This window comes from Rhinatrema bivittatum, chromosome 6, assembly GCF_901001135.1.
Source record: "Rhinatrema bivittatum chromosome 6, aRhiBiv1.1, whole genome shotgun sequence".
NCBI lineage: Eukaryota > Metazoa > Chordata > Amphibia > Gymnophiona > Rhinatrematidae > Rhinatrema > Rhinatrema bivittatum.
Window position 1 is genome coordinate 308,658,512 of NC_042620.1, and position 20,289 is coordinate 308,678,800.

The 20,289-nt window shown below is 41.0% G+C and overlaps 1 protein-coding gene across 5 annotated transcripts; it reads left to right on the forward strand.

Moving 5' to 3' along the window:
• The first annotated feature begins 1,879 nt into the window (after nt 1-1,879).
• On the forward strand, nt 1,880-19,856 carry LOC115094419 (BTB/POZ domain-containing protein KCTD12-like). 5 transcript variants are annotated; one of them, XM_029607452.1, is made up of 4 exons: nt 1,880-2,015; nt 2,383-2,558; nt 8,697-8,824; nt 15,126-19,856. In XM_029607452.1, exon 4 carries the CDS (start codon nt 15,147-15,149, stop codon nt 16,035-16,037), a length of 891 nt encoding a protein of 296 aa, XP_029463312.1. In that variant the 5' UTR covers nt 1,880-2,015; nt 2,383-2,558; nt 8,697-8,824; nt 15,126-15,146; the 3' UTR covers nt 16,038-19,856. The 5 variants fall into 5 exon arrangements, with proteins under 5 accessions (XP_029463312.1, XP_029463313.1, XP_029463311.1 ...); XM_029607453.1 differs by having other exon boundaries at nt 8,697-8,779; XM_029607451.1 differs by lacking the exon at nt 8,697-8,824.
• The last annotated feature ends 433 nt before the right edge of the window (nt 19,857-20,289 follow it).

Below are 20,289 nucleotides of genomic sequence, written 5' to 3' on the forward strand. Positions count from 1 at the left end.
AAATCCAGGGGAGTAAGAGTTTGTGTGGGGGTGTGTGTGGAGGGGGAGAGAGTGCCTTAGAGCCTGAGTGTGTCAGTGTCTGTGAGAGCGAGAGGTTATGGTTGGGTATAAGAGCATGAATGTGTATGTATGTGACAGTGTATGTGTGAGAGAGAATGGACATGTGAGTATGTGTGAGAGAGAGAGGATAACCTCCTAATCCTCGACAATATCAGGGTGACTGGAAATCAAGAGCTCCCATGTATGGACAGCAGGGGCTTTTTAAAATCCTTATTAATTTTAATTATTGTGTGTTATTTGATATATGTACTGTTTTGAAATATTTTATTGGTGTTTGGGAAATTGTAAAAAATGTATATGATTTTAATTAATATAAATTCTATTTATCAGTAGTTTTAAAATATTTTATTAGTATGGTTTTACTATTATAACTGATGCTTTGTTTCTTGATTTTATTTGTTTTATGAGGAATGGTGTTTCTGTTTTTCCATTATTAATACACAGAGTCTGGCTTCTTGGGGTTTCCATTCCAGTTTTTGTCTAATTTGTGCTCCTTTATTTTGTATTCTGTATTTGGTGAGGGTCTGTCTCTGCTCTGTGTGTGTGACCACGATGAGAGATTCTGCTAGCATGTAGTGTCTGTATAGGGATCTATAGCAATCGGGTTTGTTTTGTTTCCTCAGTAGGTGGTGTATTGTTATCCCAGGACCCAGTGTAATATTTACCCTTGCTTTTTCACAGGTAGGGTTATTATTGTTTGAATCCTTGGTGTTATTACTGTTATGTTATGATGGGATTGCAGTATAGATTTTGGGTGTCTCTTTTGCGGTGCTTTATGTTAGTTCACAATGTGTCTGGCAGTGGAAGCTGTTTGTGCTGCTGTTACTGTGAGGTGACACCAGAATTTGAAAATATCTTTTAGTATGATGAGCTGTAAGGGAAACATCCAAGCTCCATTGTTTGGGGGAATTTCAGTGGATGCACAGAGATACAGAACTGGAGGTGCAGGATTTGTATTGACATTCTGTCCCTTCCTATATATTCCAGACTTCATTCTCATAATCATATAGAATTAGTTGAATGAGGCTATCAAATAATTTTATAGTAGTTTTACTAGAAGTGTGAAACTGGCAGAGGACCCTTTGGACTTTTTTTAACAACACTTTTTTTTATAACCAATTTTAAAGCAGGATCCATGCTATAGAGGTGGGTGTGATGAAGAAATGTCATTTTGGCTCCCCCCCCCCCCACCCAAAACAAATTCTTCTGTCTAGAGATGCCACTGATTTTCTGTGGCACACAAATGCATTGGCCCCTGGGCGCCGGAGACCCTTGGTGCACCACTGGGTGCGAGCCATATGGGGCCGCAAGTGGTGGCAAAGAGGAGTGGAGATTTGGCGGGCCGCAAGCAGTGCCCAATCTGCTCGCGACCCAGAAAACCCCAGTCAGCGGGCGTGATTGAGAATGAGGTAGGAGTCGGGGCCGAGACCGGGGGGGGGGGGGGGGCAAGGAAGAAGGCTCGCCTAGGGCGCCAAATCCCCTTGCACCAGCCCTGACTGTAACCATCAAAAACTCGCAAGCAAAGAAGGTCACCCACCATTACTGGATTCCTAGAATTCCCATTAATAATGTTAGATAACAAGCATGCAACCAAAACACATTTCTGTTCAACAGTCAATCTGAGAGTAACAGGAGGATATTTCAGAACCAAAAAAACTGAAAACATAAGCAACAATAAACCTTAATTTAAAAATCTCTCTCTTTGAGGCCACTCCAGGCAGTTTATACAATTTGCAGCTGGGAGGCTGGTGGAGCCCAAGTGACATCAACAGAGGTGTGGCTTAGGGCTTCCCAACCATAAAAGAGTATATTCAGAGCAGAGAGAGAGAATAAGGAAAACAAGAGGGTGAGAAATAGGTTCTGAGCGTGAGGGGGCAGAGAGAGAGAGCGAGGCAGAGCAACAACAAAAAGCTAAGAGGATAAACTGCACTGGTCAGAGTAAAAGGAATTTAAAGGTAATCTACTAAGCCTTTTGCATTTCCTTCCTCGCGCTTGCATAGCTTGTATAATTCTGAGCAGCTTGATGCACTGAAATAGAAAGGCTCCCAGGGAACCACTGCTGTTTCTTTCTGTGTGCGCGCGTGTGCATGTGGGTACAGATCAGGGCACTGCAGTTGGATGCTGCATATTTTTTTGCTTTCTGTTTCTGATGCACTGGAGTAGAGATTGGAGTACGGTAGTTTCCTGGAGGGAGCCAGCAACTCTTCACCCCTTTTCGGGGGGGTGATCTTGAGAGGATGTACGATATTTGTGAAGGACTACAGAAGAGGTAGAGACATTAAATCTGGGCTGTTGATAATCCTGCTGCTGCTGCTGTTTTAGGAAAATCTACATAAGAAAAAGAAACCTTCAAAGAAGAAGAAATAGGACCCGTCCATCCTTCTTTCCTTCTTTTGTTTATGTTTTCCTACTACCCGCCTGAATTATTTCCTTGGATTTCTTCCCTTCGGATCCCATCTCCTCTGCACTGAGCATTTTGAAACTGGCAAAGTGAGAAGGTGGGAGAAAATAGATCGTTTTCAGTTTTTTAATGCTTTGATCATTGCCAACTGTACTGTGATAAATACAGCTGCAATGGGTATTAATTCTTGCAAAACAAAAAGAAAGCCTTGCTTTACAAATATTACTAAACTCTAGAGCCTTACCAGTTTTGAAATAATGCAAATTTTCTCCCTGATTAGCAAAACTGGTATGCTTTAAGTTGCCTTGATCGCTTTAAAAATAGCTATTAATATCCGAAGACAGAGGGTTAGGTCCTAACACCTTTATAAATGAAAAACTCCTAGATACCTTACTTGGGGTGGTCTAGTACTCAAAGGTCGACTGAACTTTCATGTTTAATATACGAGAAAGAAGCATGCAATTATTTTTTTTCTTTGCATAAAGTTGATAGTTTAGTTTTTTTTACATTTTGAATATGAAAGACAGTTTGACAAATCTTATCTGGTTAGGTTCTGACTTTCCATAAAGATCTTATTGCATTGCCCTGTTTAAAATATGCATTGATACAGGGAGACCTGTCTATTATTAGTGCTGCATCTATTTAAAAGGCAGTGTTTAATGTAGATCTCTGAGTGGAAGCCACTTTTCAAAGCCATTTACCCCAGTACCTAGTGATTGGTGGGTACAGAGAACTATCTGAAAATTGTCTTCATTTAGTCCGCAGTGCCTGCACTTTCAGCTGGGTTAAAAAGAGAGATTCCTGCAGGTGGGGAGAGAAACAGCAACATGCACACGAAATTTTGCAAAACTATCCATTCTGTATTTCCTCCCTCCCCTCCCCCACTTGCCTGCCCTGACACAAGCAACTTTTGATGCTTGTTCTTTATGCTAGCAGATTTTTCAAAGAGAAACTACTAGGGTATATTCTCTCTGAAAATAATCCGTAGATACAGGCAGCAAAATTACCTGCTACTTTGCAAGTACATGGATTTTTATTTTTTTTAAATTGCTCTCTTAATGTACATGTTTGCCTTTCAAACTCTATAAACCAAAATAATCTGTCAGTGTAGTGTACAGTACAAATAATTGCTTTGATAATCTCCCTAAAATGAGAGCACTGGCAGTGAAGGTATAGATAGATAGATAGATAGATAGATAGATAGATAGATAGATAGATAGATAGATATCACTTTCTGCTCTCATCCTACTATAATTAAATCTAACTTTGATCAACTGCTGTAAACACATTATCCCTGACAGTGGGTCATGGCTGAAATCAGCAATATTCTTTTCCCAGAGAAAATAAGCAATTTATTTATTAGAGGTCAGCAGCAAAGTACTTTGTAGAAAGGAAAAGTGCCTCTCAAATTTTTTTAAGCTCTCCTTTCCACCTACTCTTTAACAGCAAAAATGAATGAATTGAAGAGAAAACAACATAACTTTAAACCTCCTTATTTCTGAAATAGATAAGCATGCACTGTTTAAAGATCAGTCAAAGGCAAGGATAAAAACATTAAACTCCACATCTGGATGAAAATATAAATGTTGCAACAGGACTTGGTGCAGAATCTGAGCATCTAATCAGAACATTCTAGTCCACACCTAACCTAGCATCTTGCATAGGTATAGTTTTGTGGGGGAGGGGAACATGGGAAGCAGTGCCCTCCAAATACTCCAGGTGCTAGTGCTAAATTGGACCCTCTTCTGTTCCCCCCCCCCCCCCATCAATACGCCCTCCTTACCCCTTGCCCCGCAAAACCAAGAAGGAAAACTATGCCTATGCATTTTGGTACCAAGAACAGCTTCTCTGACAATTAAAAACACAGCACCCAGATGGAGGGTCATTACAAGGACTGGGCAAGCAGCACAACTGCCCAAACTGGGAGAGAGGGGAGAAATCCACACTGCCTTTTTGAGCTGGTCTGTGATTGTGTGAGCAGGCGAGCCGAAAAGGAAAGGGAGGCACTGAAAGCCCATAGTGCCCTCAAGTGTCCTGGCACCAGTTATGGGTCCTAAAACGACTGGTCTGGGCATTCAGCTTCTAGGTGGCATACACAGGAGGTGCCCGGACTCCATTCTGGGTCTTGCTCCATTTTTCCAGTTTTTAACCACCCTCAAAAATCCCTACTGTGCTGCATTGCTATCTCATTCATGCTGGCTCCCTCATTCCCCTTTTTCAATAACTCAGAATGAGAACCATCTGAGAGCCACAACTTTAGCTGTGAATTTTTTTGTTTTCCATTTTTTTGTTTCTCTGGGGAGAGAGGAAATATGTTTTGTATTATTGCCTAGATTAAGCTGCTGAGTTTGCTCCTTGAGCTTGCTAGCCAGAAAGATCAACTACTTTTGATATCATCCTGCTGTGGGATTACTGAAATGAAAGCATGTGTTCCAAATATTTACTTTTATTTACAGGATCTCAGGACAGAGATTCCTGTTTACCCTTCAATTCTTCAAAATTCCTGTGCCACGTAAATGGATGAATATCTAGTGTTATTCAGCCCCACAGCACTTTCTCATCCTGGAAAAAAGCAAACTGGGGGATATTCAGCTCTGTTTTACAGAGATTTACTCCCAAGCAAACATTTGTGTATACCTCTGAATTTCGCAGAACAGAAGCCCTGAAGATTAAATTGGATGTGTAGTTTTATCACTTTGTTAGCACATTGAAATCCCAGGGACACATGAGTACCCCTTGCCACATCAAAAAGAACTCCTTAAGGGGCAGACTTTCATTAATTCATTTTGAATGTCAGCACCACCACAAAAGAAAGAGGGGAATCCATTAAGATTTAGTCATGTAGCATAAGCTATATTTAATAAACAGTATATACATTCAAATCCTTTCTTCCACGCTTCTGGTTTTCACCCATAGGTAAAACTTCCCACTTTGTTGCATTCCCCTTTGGCTCCCCATCCTCAATTCATTCTTTTTTTTCTGGTGTCAAAAATCAAACTTTAGGCTCAAGTTCAAAAATGTTGTGTGGCTACTCACTCACACAGAGTGGCCTCCTCCGTATCGTTTCCCAGAAGTGGAGTCCTTCTGTTCCTGTTGGAAGCTTTTGCCACGCATTATAACAAAAGGCAGGTCCTGATGCACCAAGCTTTTTTCCCATAGACACAGAATGAGAGAAAAGTCTTAAATACATCAGAACCATAAAAACAATCTTGTTAAGATTCAAGAGGTTCACATTTCAGGTCTGATCTACTGTGGTGTTTTCCCCATTATTCGTCTTTGGAGGGTGGGGAAGGCTCAGTAAATCAGACTGGGTGGTCTGATTTCTCAAATTTTGTGCCTATGGGAGAGAAGATACCCTTCCTAAAAAAAAAGATCCTTGATTTCACAGCATCAAATGTAAGAGAATCCATCAGACAGCAAAGTTATCATTACAGCAAAAGAGATCCAAGAGTAATGAAGCCAACGTCAGTCACCCAGCTCACTATTACTCCTGTTAACCTCCCTTTATTCCCCTCAACCCCTCTATACAATGGTTAGCTCTATAGAGGGACACTTTTATAACCATCTCCTAATTATTTTTTTAAACAGACCAAAATACAGTCATTTCACCGAGCCTCCTTAAGCTGTATCAGAAACACTAGCATAACATGCTGGATTAATGCGGCAGTGAACAAACTGCCCATGCATCTGCCTCATTCACATCCTACCGTTTATGGTGCAGTCATACATAATGTTCTGCTTGGATTTGTTAATAAGAAGTATTATAGAAGCTGACGGTTAATTATAACAATGTTTTAAATCCATTAAAATGCACTGAAAATAATTAGTAGTGAAGGACATAATAACTGTACTCCAAAATTCTTTATAATATTTGCTATAATAGGGCAAAACCTCCTATTTTTCATTGTATGCTTTGTACTAAGAATTTATTCCATAATTTGCTTTCTGCCTTAGAATTTGATACCTGTAACAGACTCTATCCTTTTCCCTTTTTTTGCCCAGTAGCTTTCCACCTCTCTATTTTGGGCTTTCAGCCCTAGTCACAAGTTTCATGTACCCTTTTGGTTTCCCAACTTAGCTATATTAACTCAGTCACTGCAGTTACAATCCTCCGCCAGGCTTCACAGACTGCAGACCCCTCTGGAATGCAGCACCGTAGACTAAGTCTGGCCATAAGGGGTCACTGTTGTGTAATGACTGGAGCTTCCTTCCCTCAAGGGCTGTGAACAGTAACCCCACACAGCAGGCGCAAACAAAAGTACGCTGGATTTTATAAGATACGCGCGTAGCCGCACGTATCTTATAAAATCCGGGGTCGGCGCATGCAAGGGGGTGCACATTTGTGCACCCTGCGTGCGCCGAGCCCAGCGCGCGCTGCCTGTTCCCTCCGAGGCCGCTCCGATTTCGGAGCGGCCTTGGAGGGAACTTTCCTTCGCCCTCCCCCACCTTCCCCTCCCTTCCCCTACCTAACCCATCCCCCCGGCTCTATCTAAACCCCCCCCCCTTACCTTTGTTCCACAATTTACACCTGCTAAAAGCTGGCGCGCGATCACCCGACCCGGGGGCTGGTCCGGAGGCCTCGACCACGCCCCCAGGCCGGCGCCACGCCCCCGGCCCCGCCCCTGCAACGCCGCGTCATGCCCCCGAAACGCCGCATCATTTTAGACGCGCCCCCGACACGCCCCCTCCCCACCCCTTTTAGAAAGCCCCGGGACTTACGCGCGACCCAGGGCTCTGCGCGCGCCGGCAGCCTATGCAAAATAGGCGCGCCGGCACGCGAGGGCCCTGCGCGTGTAAATCCGGCCGGATTTACGCGCGCAGGGCATTTAAAATCCACCCGAGCATTCCCAGCCCACAATGACCTGCAAAACAGAGTCCTGACCTTTGAACTGAGCCCAGGTTCTCTGCAAAGCAGTGCACAATGCTGCCATTGAGCTACCAGAGCAGCCCAGAAGCTTTACTTTTTAAAATTTTCCAATCATAAAAAATAGTCTTTTTAATGAGTAAAAAGAATGAAAGGGGCTAACGTGATTTGAATTCAAGACCCGAACTCAGCAATTTTAGAAAACTGCCTCAGGCAGGTTTAGCATTGACTGAACAGGCAGACTAATCCTGATTACCCTTATGAGGTGCAAAGCAGTTTTTGTCTTCTAGGAAAGAACTGATTGACAGTATTATTGTAATAAAATGCATGCAAAGAAGTACATGAAAGGGAAACAGAATTTAAAATTGGGCATTGTTTATTGTGCTATTTAACATGTTTTGTGCACCTTCAAATTTAGATGAATATTTACAAATCAAGACAGTCTGTTGATGCTGCAAATTTACATTTAAATAGTATGCTATGTACAGTAACTATTCACTGCTCAGACAAACATTTGAAACATATGTACATATTGCAATGACATGATTTGCAATATCTAATTAGTGTGAAAAATATTTCTTTGCTTGAGCAGTAATTTTTCACTAATTAAAAGAGTATATATAGATATATTTGGCACTCTGGACATATAAAAGCACTAATATCAAGAAATGAAATTCATATGTGGAAAACACAAAAAACTTGAAGGAAGAAAAATCCCACGCTATATATATAGTCACTGAGAACCACAAAATAGTTATTTATGTGATGACCATCATACATGTATCCTGGCTATTGTGTAAGACAAATACTTCACTGCACTTATAGAGCCAAAAGTTAGGAATAATCATTGGTGAATCACAGTACCACTTTGTTGCTTGTACTTTTTATAGTTCTTTTTTTTAAATACGCAAATAATAATTCATAAAAGACATTTATCTTGAAAAAGTTCTGTTGACAATATAGATTTAGTCAAACACCCAAAACTGTCAGTGTTTCAAAATCCACTCTGAGTTCTGCATCAGGTGCAGTGGGACAATGTACGCTTCAAACTCATCGTTTAATTTCTGTACATTGTGTAATACCTTCAATATCTTTCAAAAGAAGGAAAAGCATAAACAAGTTACGTTGTTAAACTACTGTTCAAACTGGCTCTTTTTCGCGCCATTAACTACTTTAAAATGGCCTCCTCACAGGCACCTGGACTCAATAAAACAAAAGCAGGAACAGTATATGTTCAGCTTCCCGGTATAAATTTCTCATTTTTACATTTTAACAACATTACTTGTTTGTGCTTTTCCTTCTTTTGAAAGACATTGGTGATCTATGTACTGAAGATATTATACAATATGCTCTTTTCATCCTGTTGTGTAGAAGTTAAACGCTGAGTTTCAAGCTTACACCATTCCGCAGCCCCCAATGCAGATCCTGGAGTGGATTTCGAAACACTGACCGTGGTGGGTGCTTGGCTAAATCTTTATTGTCAACGGGACTTTTTCAAGATAAGTGTCTTCATGATTTCTTATTTGCATAATTAAATCATCACAGACCAATGATTATACCTAACCATTGGCTCTGTAGGTGCAGTGAAACATTTGTCTTGCACGATAGCCAGGATGTAATGGTCATCACGTAAATAACTGTTTTATGGTTCTTGGTGACTATACATAGAAAAGCACTGCCATAGAGTTTTAATTTATCATAAATTCCACCCCATTGGCTGTGCCTGAGAACTGTAAGAGATCACAGTGAACTAAGGGCATGCAGACATTCAAAATATGTGAAAATTATTCAGTGTGAGTAAAAACTGAGCTTTCCTCTTTCGTGCAAAGTTTGCAAAAATTATCCTACTTGTGAAGATTTTTTTCCACCACAGAATTTAATGAGAAAAATTTATTTATTTATTTATTTAACAGTTTTATATACCGACCATCATAGTAAATAACCATATCGGATCGGTTTACAATTAACAAGAATATAACTGGGGTAACAATTCAAGTACAGCAAAAACAGTAGGTAGGAATGAGTCAAAGTTACAATCAACAGGGTAAGAGAACTTGGAAGCTTGCAACAAGCTGGAAAGAAGATAAGGCAGGAAATAAATATGAGGTGATACCATAGGGCGTACGGGTTAAAGCATAATGGTGCTTTAACCTGGAGGTGTCAGAGTCCATTAGTGAGTGTAATCACCATAACGGGTAAGCATGAAGGACAACTAGTGATTGTCTGGTGGGTCGGCGAAGGCTTGGTGAAATAGCCAGGTTTTAAGTCTTTTTCTAAAAGTTAACAGACAAGGTTCCACTCTAAGACTTGAAGGGATGCTATTCCAGATGGATGGGCCAGCTATCGAAAACGCTCTGTCTTTGGTCATCGAGAGGCGTGAGGCTTTAGTAGGGGGAAATTTCAGGGTGCCTTTGAGAATATCTCTAGTTGGTCTGTTAGAGGAGTGGAGTTTGAATGGGATTTCCAGGTCGAGTTGAAGATGATGATGGATAGTTTTATGTATTACGGTGATTGATTTATATAGAATTCTGAAATTGTGATATAACATCAGAAAAGTAACACATTTCATCTAATTTACTGAAGTTGCTACCCCTTTCTTTTTTCTTTTATGGAAAGATATTCTCCAGTGTCTGACTTTCACTTGGAAAGAAGTACGACAAAACGTAGAACAAAATAACAATCAAAAAATACAGTCTGATATAGATGGAAAAGGACAGGCAAAATTCCCAGGAAAACAAAGGGCAGAAGGAAGGACAGTTAAATTGGCAAAGGCTCTATAAATGGAGGAGTACATATTTCATAGTCAGTACAGGAAGGGGCTAAAACATTCTTTCTGTATACAGCATAAGTGAAAAGATTAAGATTAAAAGTGGAATAGTAAAAATTAAAGGGGAGAACAGGATTAATGAAGAGGAGGATCAGAAGAAAAGAGATAGTTTAAGCAAATAAGATAAGATCGATGTTTACATTAGAAAAAGAGGGTGATGGACCAAAGGCAAAAAGCAAACGTATCAGTAACTGTGGGGTGAACATGGTACCGCATGCTGAGGAGCTAGCACTGAATGTACTGGCACAACTGAACGCAGGCAGGGCAATAGGACCAGATGGAGTTTCTCCCATAATATTGAAGAAGTTAAACAGGCATACCTAGAGTATTTGGCACCTGGGGAGGATATTTCTTTGGCACCCTCCCCCCCCCCAATATATAATTTTAAAATTTCCTAAACATCGAGAAAATATTTCAAAACAGCAGACACATCAAATAGCACCCAATAATTAAAACTAATAAGGATTTTAAAAATCTCCCTCTCCATATCTGTCATCCTAAGATTGTTGTAGACTGGGAGCACGCATGCACACACACACACACACACAAACAAACATTCACATTCACACAATATGCTACCTCTCTCTCATACACACATGCATGCTTGGTGAGACACACACACACACACACACACACACACACACACATACTTTCTCTGCACCTCTCTCACACACAGACATGCTTCCTCCATCTCTCTCTCACACACACACACGCTTCCTCTGTGTCTCTCTCACACGCTAACACACACACACACGCTTCCTCTATTTCTCTCTCTCACATGCACACATGCAGACAAAAACTGACCTGGAAACCACAAGCCAGATTCTGTATGCAGTGCAACAATGGAAAAGCAGAAAATCACTATTCCTCAAAACAATACAATCAAGAAACATAAAACAGAATAGTAAAACCATACTAAAAAATATACATTTCAAAACAGCTGATGAACAGAATAATATTCAATAATTAGAAGTTCCTATACAAATTTTTAAAAATTTCCTAAACATCAATAAAATATTTCAAAACAGCAGACATCAAATAACACCCAGTAATTAAAACTTAAGGATTTTAAAAATCCCCCACTCTCCATACCTGTCACCTTTAGATTGTCGTGAACTGGGGGCACACACACAAGGAGACACAAATAAATATGCTCCCTCTGTCTCTCACACACACATACACATATACAGTGTGTGTGTGTGTGTGTGTATGAAACAGATATACGTTTCCTCCATCGCTCTCACACATGCACGCTTCCTCTTTATCTCTCACATATGATTCCTCTCTCAGCCCCGCACACACACACACACACACACACACGCTTCCTCTCTCACCCCCACCCCTGCACGCAGGCACCCTCTCACACATACGCACCCACAGGCACACACACACACACACTCAGTTTTCTATACACTCACCATCTCATGCACACACATACACACCCTCATTTATACACACCCTCATACACCCACACTCTCATACACATACCCACACACCCTCATGCATACAGGCCCCCACACACCCTTATACACATACTCTCATACACACCAACACTCACATATATACAGCCACACACCCTCACACACACACACACACACACCCTCGTACACAGCCACACACCCTCACACACACGCCTTCATATATACACACACACACACCCTCATACACTGGTACTTACAGGGCCAGTCTCTCCCTTCTTCAGCCGCCGGAGTCAATGCTGGGCCTGTTCTCCTGCCGCCAGCTCCTGGAGCACCGCCGTGCCAGCTCCAGGAAATGCCGCCGGTGCCGCTGGCCTCTGCCACTGCAGCTCTTTGTGTTGGCGAGATTTTCCCTGCCAAGTCTCTGTTCCGCACCACTACAGGACTTTCCTGCCAGCGGCAATGGCACCTCTCCCCATGTTGCCACTTGGGGTGGACCACCCCCCTCGCCTCCCCCCAGCACACCTCTAAAGATAAATAAGTTACTGGCTGTACCCCTCAACTTATCACTTGAAACAGGAGAGGCTCCAAGAGACTAGAGAAAAAGTAGATGTAGTATTGTTCCATAATGGAGGGAACAGTGGGGAAGTGAAAAGCTACATACCGTTAGTTTGATAACTGTGTTGGGCAAAGTAATTGAAACACTACTGCAAGATAGAATAGTAAATTACCTTTATGATCAATGGGTTTATTTATTTTATTTATTTATTTAACAGTTTTTTATACCGACCTTCATAGTAAGTAACCATATCGGATCGGTTTACATTTAACAAGGGTAAAACTGGAGTAACAATTTAAGTAAAAAAACGAAAGATAGCAGTAGGTAGGAAAAAGGTCGAAAAAGTTACAATCAACAGGGAAAGAGAACTTGGAAGCTTGCGACAAGCTGGAAAGAAGATAAGGCAGGAAATAAATAATAAGTGTTACCGTAGAGCGTACGGGTTAAAAGGTTAAAAGGTGCTTTAACCTGGAAGTGTCAGAGTCCATGGTTACCAGTCTGAGATAAGATGGTTTCACAAGGAGAAGATCTTGACAAAAAAAGCTGGTTGATTGCTATGAGATGACCACAGCAGTAAATCATAGAGGTATAGTATATGTCAGCAATGAAAACAAGTAGATGGATCGGTATAAACAGGATTTTATTGAAGCTTGCCCGATTCTGGCTGAGTTTCGCTCAAAGAGCTGCCTCAGGGGCTTCTGCAATAATCCGTTGCTGAGTGCTGATTCGGTATGCAATACCCATACTTTTAAAGCTCTGCTTTGAAAGCAATTGATTTGAATATTATTCCAAAGAAACCTGCTGTGTTATCCCTTCTTGACTTCACCTTGCGATGTTTTTAAGCCAATTCATGTGGCTGATAAGCCCCTGAGGCAGCTCTTTGAGCGAAACTCGGCCAGAGTCGGGCAAGCTTCAATAAAATCCTGTTTATACTGATCCATCTACTTGTTTTCATTGCTGACAGCCATCTTGGATCGGCTACCGGTTTGCTTTCTTGGTATAGTATATGTGACTTAACTGGATTTTAATAAAGTATTTCACACTGTTCCACAAATAAAACTGGTGGGCAAGCTAACCAGACTCGCAGTTGGAATGAGAAATAGGGATGCCCATTCATTCTGAAACGAAAAACGCAACAAAAGAGGTTGTTTTGTTTCATGCCATTGTAAAATGAAAAACAAAATCCTTTTAGTTTGTTTTCAGTTTTTATAAACACAAAATGCAAATAGTGCATGCAAGAAAATTCTGTGCACGCTTTTTCCATTTTGTAAGCACTATTTGCAGATTGCACGCAAAGAAAGTAAGGGAAATGAAAAGGAAAAAGATGTGAAAGAAAATTAAAATGGAACCCCTCTCAGAAACAAAAACTTTGGTGTGCACACCCCTAGTAAGAAGTTGGTTGAGCAATGGAATCCACTCTGATGAAGGGAACGTGACCAGAACAGGGTCACAAAGCTTAGGAGTGAATTTTCAAAGGTGTATAAAATAGCAATTTTCAAAAGCCCATATATGTGCATAAAGTCTATTTACGTATATGAAACCCTTTTGAAAATTAGCTCCATTGTGTTAGGCCCAGTCCTTTTCAATATCTTGATTAGTGATATTGTAAAGAACAAGAAGGAGAAATGAGCCTATTAAGATATGAAAATCTGCAACAAAATAGACATTCTAGGGATGACAGCCACGATAAAAGATGACATTATAAAAGTGGAAGAGGGTAAATTTACTCTGATATTTCAGAGATTTGGAGACCCCTGTTGGAATTAAGGAAGGAAAATGAAATGTTGTGGCAACAGTTTTGATAAGAAATAATCCCTCTTTTAATGGATTTCTTTTCCTTCCTCCTCTTTATTTAACTAATTAATTTTTGTTTCTTTCTATGCTCTTTCCTCACCTGCTAGAGGTGGGCATAATTATATCTTATGTGTTATTGCATACCATTTTCCTTTAATGCTGTACATTGTGTATTTGTTCTGAATAAAGCTAATTTGACATTTTAAAACAATAAACTGAAAGGAAGGCCAAAGGTTTGGCAACTACAATTGAAAACAATCATTGCATTTACCGTGCAGAAATTCAAGGACAATTACTATTTTTGAGAGGAAGAGCCAGCAATCATCAAACAGAAAGAGACCTGGTCATCTCTGATGACCACAAGATAGCCAATCAGGGTGATAAAGCAATTAAGAAAGCTAACAATATATGTGGGTGCATAAAGAGAGCTATTACTAGTAGAGAAAATAAGTTGTATTACTTGGGTACAGGTCTCCTGTGAAACCCCACTTTGAATACTGTTTGCAGTTCCAGAGACTGCATAAAATATTCAAATGTATAGAATTTCAAAAAATAACCAGAAGGTAGCATTTTCCATAGAATGAAGAGCTCAAGGGCAAGGATGACCACAAGAAGCTGAAGGGAGAGAGGGTCAAAAGTTGTATGAGACCAGGGGCAGAGCGACAGTGATCTGGTTCCCCAGTTAGTAAGGATCATTGGCCCCTAACCAGCCATTTGAGGATAGGGGAGAGTGCGTGAGCCCTTTGGCACAGCCCAATTGCATGAATGGCCAGTCCGCCCATGTATAAGACAATATTTTTTTTTTCTGAATAGGTAATGAACAGTTGGAACAGACTTGTACTGGAGGTGGTAGGCGCAAAAACAGTAGCAGAATTAAAGAATGCATTAAACAGACACAAAGAGCCCTTAGTGGTAGGGGAATGAAGAAAGAAGGCTACAACTTTAGTAAGATCTGTGGCAAATCATTAGGCACAAATGGATGGACTGTATGGACCCAGAGTTCCTTATCTGCTGACATCTTCTTTGTTTCTATGAAATTCTATGGTGAATATTATTGTACATTTTGAGTAACGTCCATGAACATAAAACGTTATTATACAAATAGAAAATGTTATTTTACAAATGCTCTTATTTTCATTGCCATTTTCTCATACTTTAACATTTGCTGATTAACATGGAACAATTTTGTTTTGCATTTGCAGTTCAAAGAAGGAAAATCCAGCATGGCCCTGCCAGACAATGCTAGCAGTACCAAACAAGGTGAGGATTTGCCTTCCTTCTCAGAGATCATTGAGCTGAACGTGGGAGGACAGGTCTATATCACCCGCTACCCCACTCTAGTCAGTGTCCCCGGCTCCCTGCTCTGGGAAATGTTCAGCCAAAAAAATGCCCACTCGTTGGCTAGGGACAGTAAGGGCAGATTCTTTGTGGACCGGGATGGTTTCTTGTTTCGCTACATTTTGGACTACATGAGAGACCAGCAGCTAGTGCTACCCGATCACTTCCCGGAGAGGAGCCGTCTGCAACGTGAGGCAGAGTTCTTCAAGCTGCCTGAGCTAGTCAAGATGCTGGCTCCAAAGATAAGCAAGCAGAACTCCATAGGGGATGATCCGTGCCAAAGCGACCCAGAGGAACTGTCTCCCAATGCGGACACTGCACGCAACCTGGCCTCAGTCAGCGCAGCCTTGGCAAATGTTACTGCTGGTGCTTCTGGTGGCTCAAACATTGTGTCTGGAGGGGTCGGCCCAGACATACGAAGATCGGGGTTTATTACAATTGGATACAGAGGCTCCTACACCCTAGGCAGGGACAGCCAAACAGATGCCAAGTTTCGCAGGGTTGCACGAATAATGGTGTGCGGAAAAACCTCATTAGCCAAAGAAGTGTTTGGGGACACCTTAAATGACAGCAGGGACCCTGATCGACCCCCTGAGAGGTATACATCCCGGTATTATCTGAAATTCACCTTCCTGGAGCAAGCTTTTGACAAACTGGCTGATGCTGGTTTCCACATGGTGGCTTGCAATTCTACTGGCACATGTGCCTTTGCTCATGACCAGACAGATGACAAGATCTGGACTTCTTACACCGAATACGTTTTCTATCGTGAGTGACACACCCAAAAAAACAACCATCCAACCACACAAGAAAACTCTCCTTCCCTTCCTAGTGGCTGTTTTCTTTAGAAATAGACATCAATCCCTTAGATCCTGATTATTCCTTCTCCCTTATATTTCTGTCCTGATGAACCCTCTCTGGCTTTTTCCTGTACCAACCACTGCCTATCTGCCCGGCTTCCAGCTAGCCACGCTAGCCTGCACCCAACCTCTCAATGGATATGAAGCAACATTTTATTATGACTTTGTGTGGATAAAGTTACCACGTTATCCAATAAATAATGTTCAATTGCCCTCCCTTTCCTCCCCCCCCTGCCCCCCCATCTCCAATTCCCTCCTCTGGAATATCCATATCACTGTTGAACTTACATTTCTTATATGGTGCACATATATGCTGTAGGTTTTACAGGCTGTGGTGCATATTATTCTAATCCGAACTGGAGATAAGCACATTGTAAACAAGAAGGGTATTCACGTTTGGGGGTGGGGGTGGGGGGAAGAGGGGCGAGTAACATTATTTAAGGAAAACACTTAGGCAATAATTCTGGGAATGTCTTCAAATAACTTGGTTAAGAAGATAGTGCATCAAGCTGTGGGATAGCAGTAGGAAGAGATGGAACCATGGAGATTATTTATGGAGACTTACAGCCTCAGTAAGCAGCTTAACATTTGGACTATGGAGTGCTCTAGAGAGGCTTTTAGAACTGCCTGCAGGAGACACATGCAGGCCTAAAGATCGGATTAGAATGGGGGGGGGGGGAGGATATTCCAAAAAAAATACTGGAACTTGCTCTCATTCTAGTATGATCCCATACAGAAACAGTGCTGGTTTGAAAGCATGAAAACAAGAAGAGAGTTTTTGTGCGGCAAGTTCCTATGGTATGAATAGAAAGATTGGTTACATTAGGTGCAGTGGATCTTAAGGGCTGAAGATAGCAACAGGATGAGACGGTTTGTTTTCTCAGCATGATAACAACAGAGGCATGACAATACCTGTGAGTGATACTGCCAGGACCAGCAATTATGGCCTTCATTAAGGTACAGCCCACTGAAGTAAACACATTCCATTGCATGTAATTTATAATGGACGACAAATGTTTGCATTTATGAAGGATTACATCATTTTGGTTTGAAGCATTATATATAAAAAAAAAAGTGAAAGTGCTTTAAATTGATCAAATAGCACTGTAACCCAAAGTATGCACAACTGGGCAGTCTTGCTGAGACTATGAAAATAATAGTTCTAAAATCTGCTTGCGTGTGTTTGCTGGTATTGTTCACCTACGTGTGATCAATTGATCATCAGCCAATCAGGTGTATTATAAAACTTCTAAAGCCATTCCACGATAGAATAACAAATCTCTGACTGGGTCATGCTTTGTGTGTATCAAACTGCTCATTACACCATTCATCTTGGGAACAGAATTATTCACTGCATACCACTATGCAGCCCATCTACAGTGCATGAGAGATTATTGTCCATAAGCAGGTCAAGTCATACTACTAAAATCAGCTGTTCCTTCACAGAGGAGAAATGCACACTGGATAAAGCCAAATTATTCCACCTGATTGGTCCATTTTTTTCAAGCACATATCAATCGTCTTTTCAAAACATATGCTAGCTGTGACAATCCAAATCAACTCTAAAGTGTATTAGGTGACCAATGTACGAGGCAAATGATATACCATGCCATGAGTTCTGGTAGGTGTACAAAAGCTCAGTATCTTGGTCCCTCAAAATACAGTTGGTATTACTGCCAGCCAGATTTCCTGTTGGTGTAATGAGATGTGCATGTGTATATGACTAGAGAAGCTTATTATGAGGAAATAAGTTTCAGACAGCAATGATTTTCTATAGGGTGAGCAATGTTCTGGCTTCTGCCCCAAAGCTACCGTATTATATATGGTGATAATAAGAACCAGATTTATTTTTTTCTTCTTAGTTTGGCAGTGGCAGCAGTATACGAAGTCTGCCTTTCTACTGGTTTGTGACCTGTTTTCTGCGGCAGGCTTTGTTTCCACTGACTGGCTGCTTATTCTAGGGAACTGTAACAAGCACAGCTTTATTGTTTTTTATGAGTGGGGGGATGGGGATGGGGAGGGGCCTTTGTTACCTTTTATGTTAATCTAATGAAATTAAAATTTAAAAAAATCTTTCACTTTTATTCACGCATTTATGGGAATACACCAATGTGAAAGTGGTCATGAACCAGAACCAATAGACTCAGAGTCACCAAAACGACAAGGGGAAAATCATTAATGTCCAGATCTGTATTCATTTTGTATTTCCCTTTAAATGGCGGGGTTCTCTTTCTCCTCTCACCCTTCTCCTTTTCCTTTCCCTTTTTCTTACTCTCTCTCCCCCCTTTCTCTCTCTCTCTCTGCTCGTCTGTCTGTTTTTCCTGTTGGATAGACGTGATACTCATGGACAACCAACCTATCATGCAATTTATTATATTCTTCTACAATAGCAGAAGGGGCCTGTTATTGCTAGAGCAGGCAAGATGAAGTTCCTGTTTTAATGAAGATAATGAGCATTCAGGATAAAATACACCATCAGGGTAATTTTCAAAGGAAAATGTAAATGTAACACACTATTATAGCAATTTTCAAAAGCCCATTTCCCTGTGTTATGCAAGTAAAACCTATTGACAGCTCAATAGCATATATTGTAGCACTTAATGTGTGTAAATGGACTTTTAAAAATTGTTACAATAGTGTGTCACATTAACATTTATATTTTCCTTCAAAAATGACCCTTTCTAGTAGCAAGGCAGAATATTCTGCACTTTTATGTTCTTTCTCTGCTACTTTCCCTGTCTATATTCTTTTTCTTTTTTTTGCACTTTACTCTGACTAATGCATCCTGCACATGTTTAAAATACATCTATAACGTCTGCCTACTGTGCAGCGTTTCAGAAAGCCACAAGTAGTAATCAAACATTTACGGTTCAGTTACTGTTTACCCCAGCAGTTCCCTCGTGCTCCTTTTGGGCTTCAATTAAAAATGGCCTCTACTGGGCAGAAGGAGCCAGGAGCAGTCGTCTGCAAAAACTTGAAAGTTTCATCCTGTTTTTAACCCTCTCCCTCCCTCGCATGCACCCCAGCCCTCGCAGCAAGCCAAATCAAGGCAAGCCATTATTTTTGGCATCCTTTTCTAACAAAAAGTCCAAAGCATGTTACTGACGTACAGCAGATATGCCAGATACAATAAGTCTGGTCAATGGCTGTTACTGCTGTGACCAATGTATGGAGACCCTCCCCATCTCTACCCCCCCCCAACCCCCATCTCCAGAGCCCTGACCTCCACCTATGTACCATCTGCAGCCAGCCTAAGAAACTGAGTCTGAGCTTGGGAATTAAACCAGGATCTTCCATATGACAGCATACACACTATCCCTGAACCACTGGGTCTGTGGTAGTCTTTATTTTTATATGTTTTAACTCACTCCCCTTTCAGGGCAGCAGTGTTGACAAGAGAGTCACATTATAATGTGCTAGCATCTGATTGGTTAATGCAGTACGTGGGTCTGTGTGTGATGTTTGTTACAGCATAGCAAATAAGACCCAATCAGATTCAAGATCTATGATTGTAATTTTGTGGCTTTCGTGTTATGTTATATTATGTTGTGCTATTTTGCACTTACAGACCAGGTTTCTTGCTCACCTTGATACTGGCAGTGATGCAGAGGAACTGTGAAGAAGCAATTTAAAGAAATTTTAAAATTATTTAATTGTAATTTTTTAATTGCTATAAGATTTGCCACATAAACTTCTGAAATATTGCACAGTATATAAAGCACGTTTTTCTTTGGAGGAAGCTCCATTGCATGTGTTTTGTTTTGCATTGGTGCATTGGAAAGAGGTGAACCTCTTGTTATATTTTCTCTGTTTGGTATTATGAGATAATGCTTCATTGGGTATTTAGTTGCTAGGTTTTCCAAGGAAGAATGGCCTAGTGATCAAAGCACTGAACTAATCTTGAGGCATTTAAGTCAGGGCTTCCCAAATCTGTTCTGCGGACCCCACAGTCAGTCGGGTTTTCAGGATATCCACAATGAATATGCGTAAGATTAATTTGCATATTATAAAGACTCAGTACATGCAAATTTATCTATTGCTTGTTCACTGTAAATATCTTGAAATCCCGACTGGCTGTGGGGTCCCCAGGACAGGTCTAGGAAGCCCCGCTTTAAGTTTTGCTTTGCCCCCGACCAATGCTTTTGGGCAAATCACTTTTTTTTTTCTG

What these genes read in the sequence shown, in the direction of transcription:
- LOC115094419 (XM_029607452.1), top strand. Translation starts at nt 15,147, where the DNA reads ATGGCCCTGCCAGACAATGCTAGCAGTACCAAACAAGGTGAGGATTTG.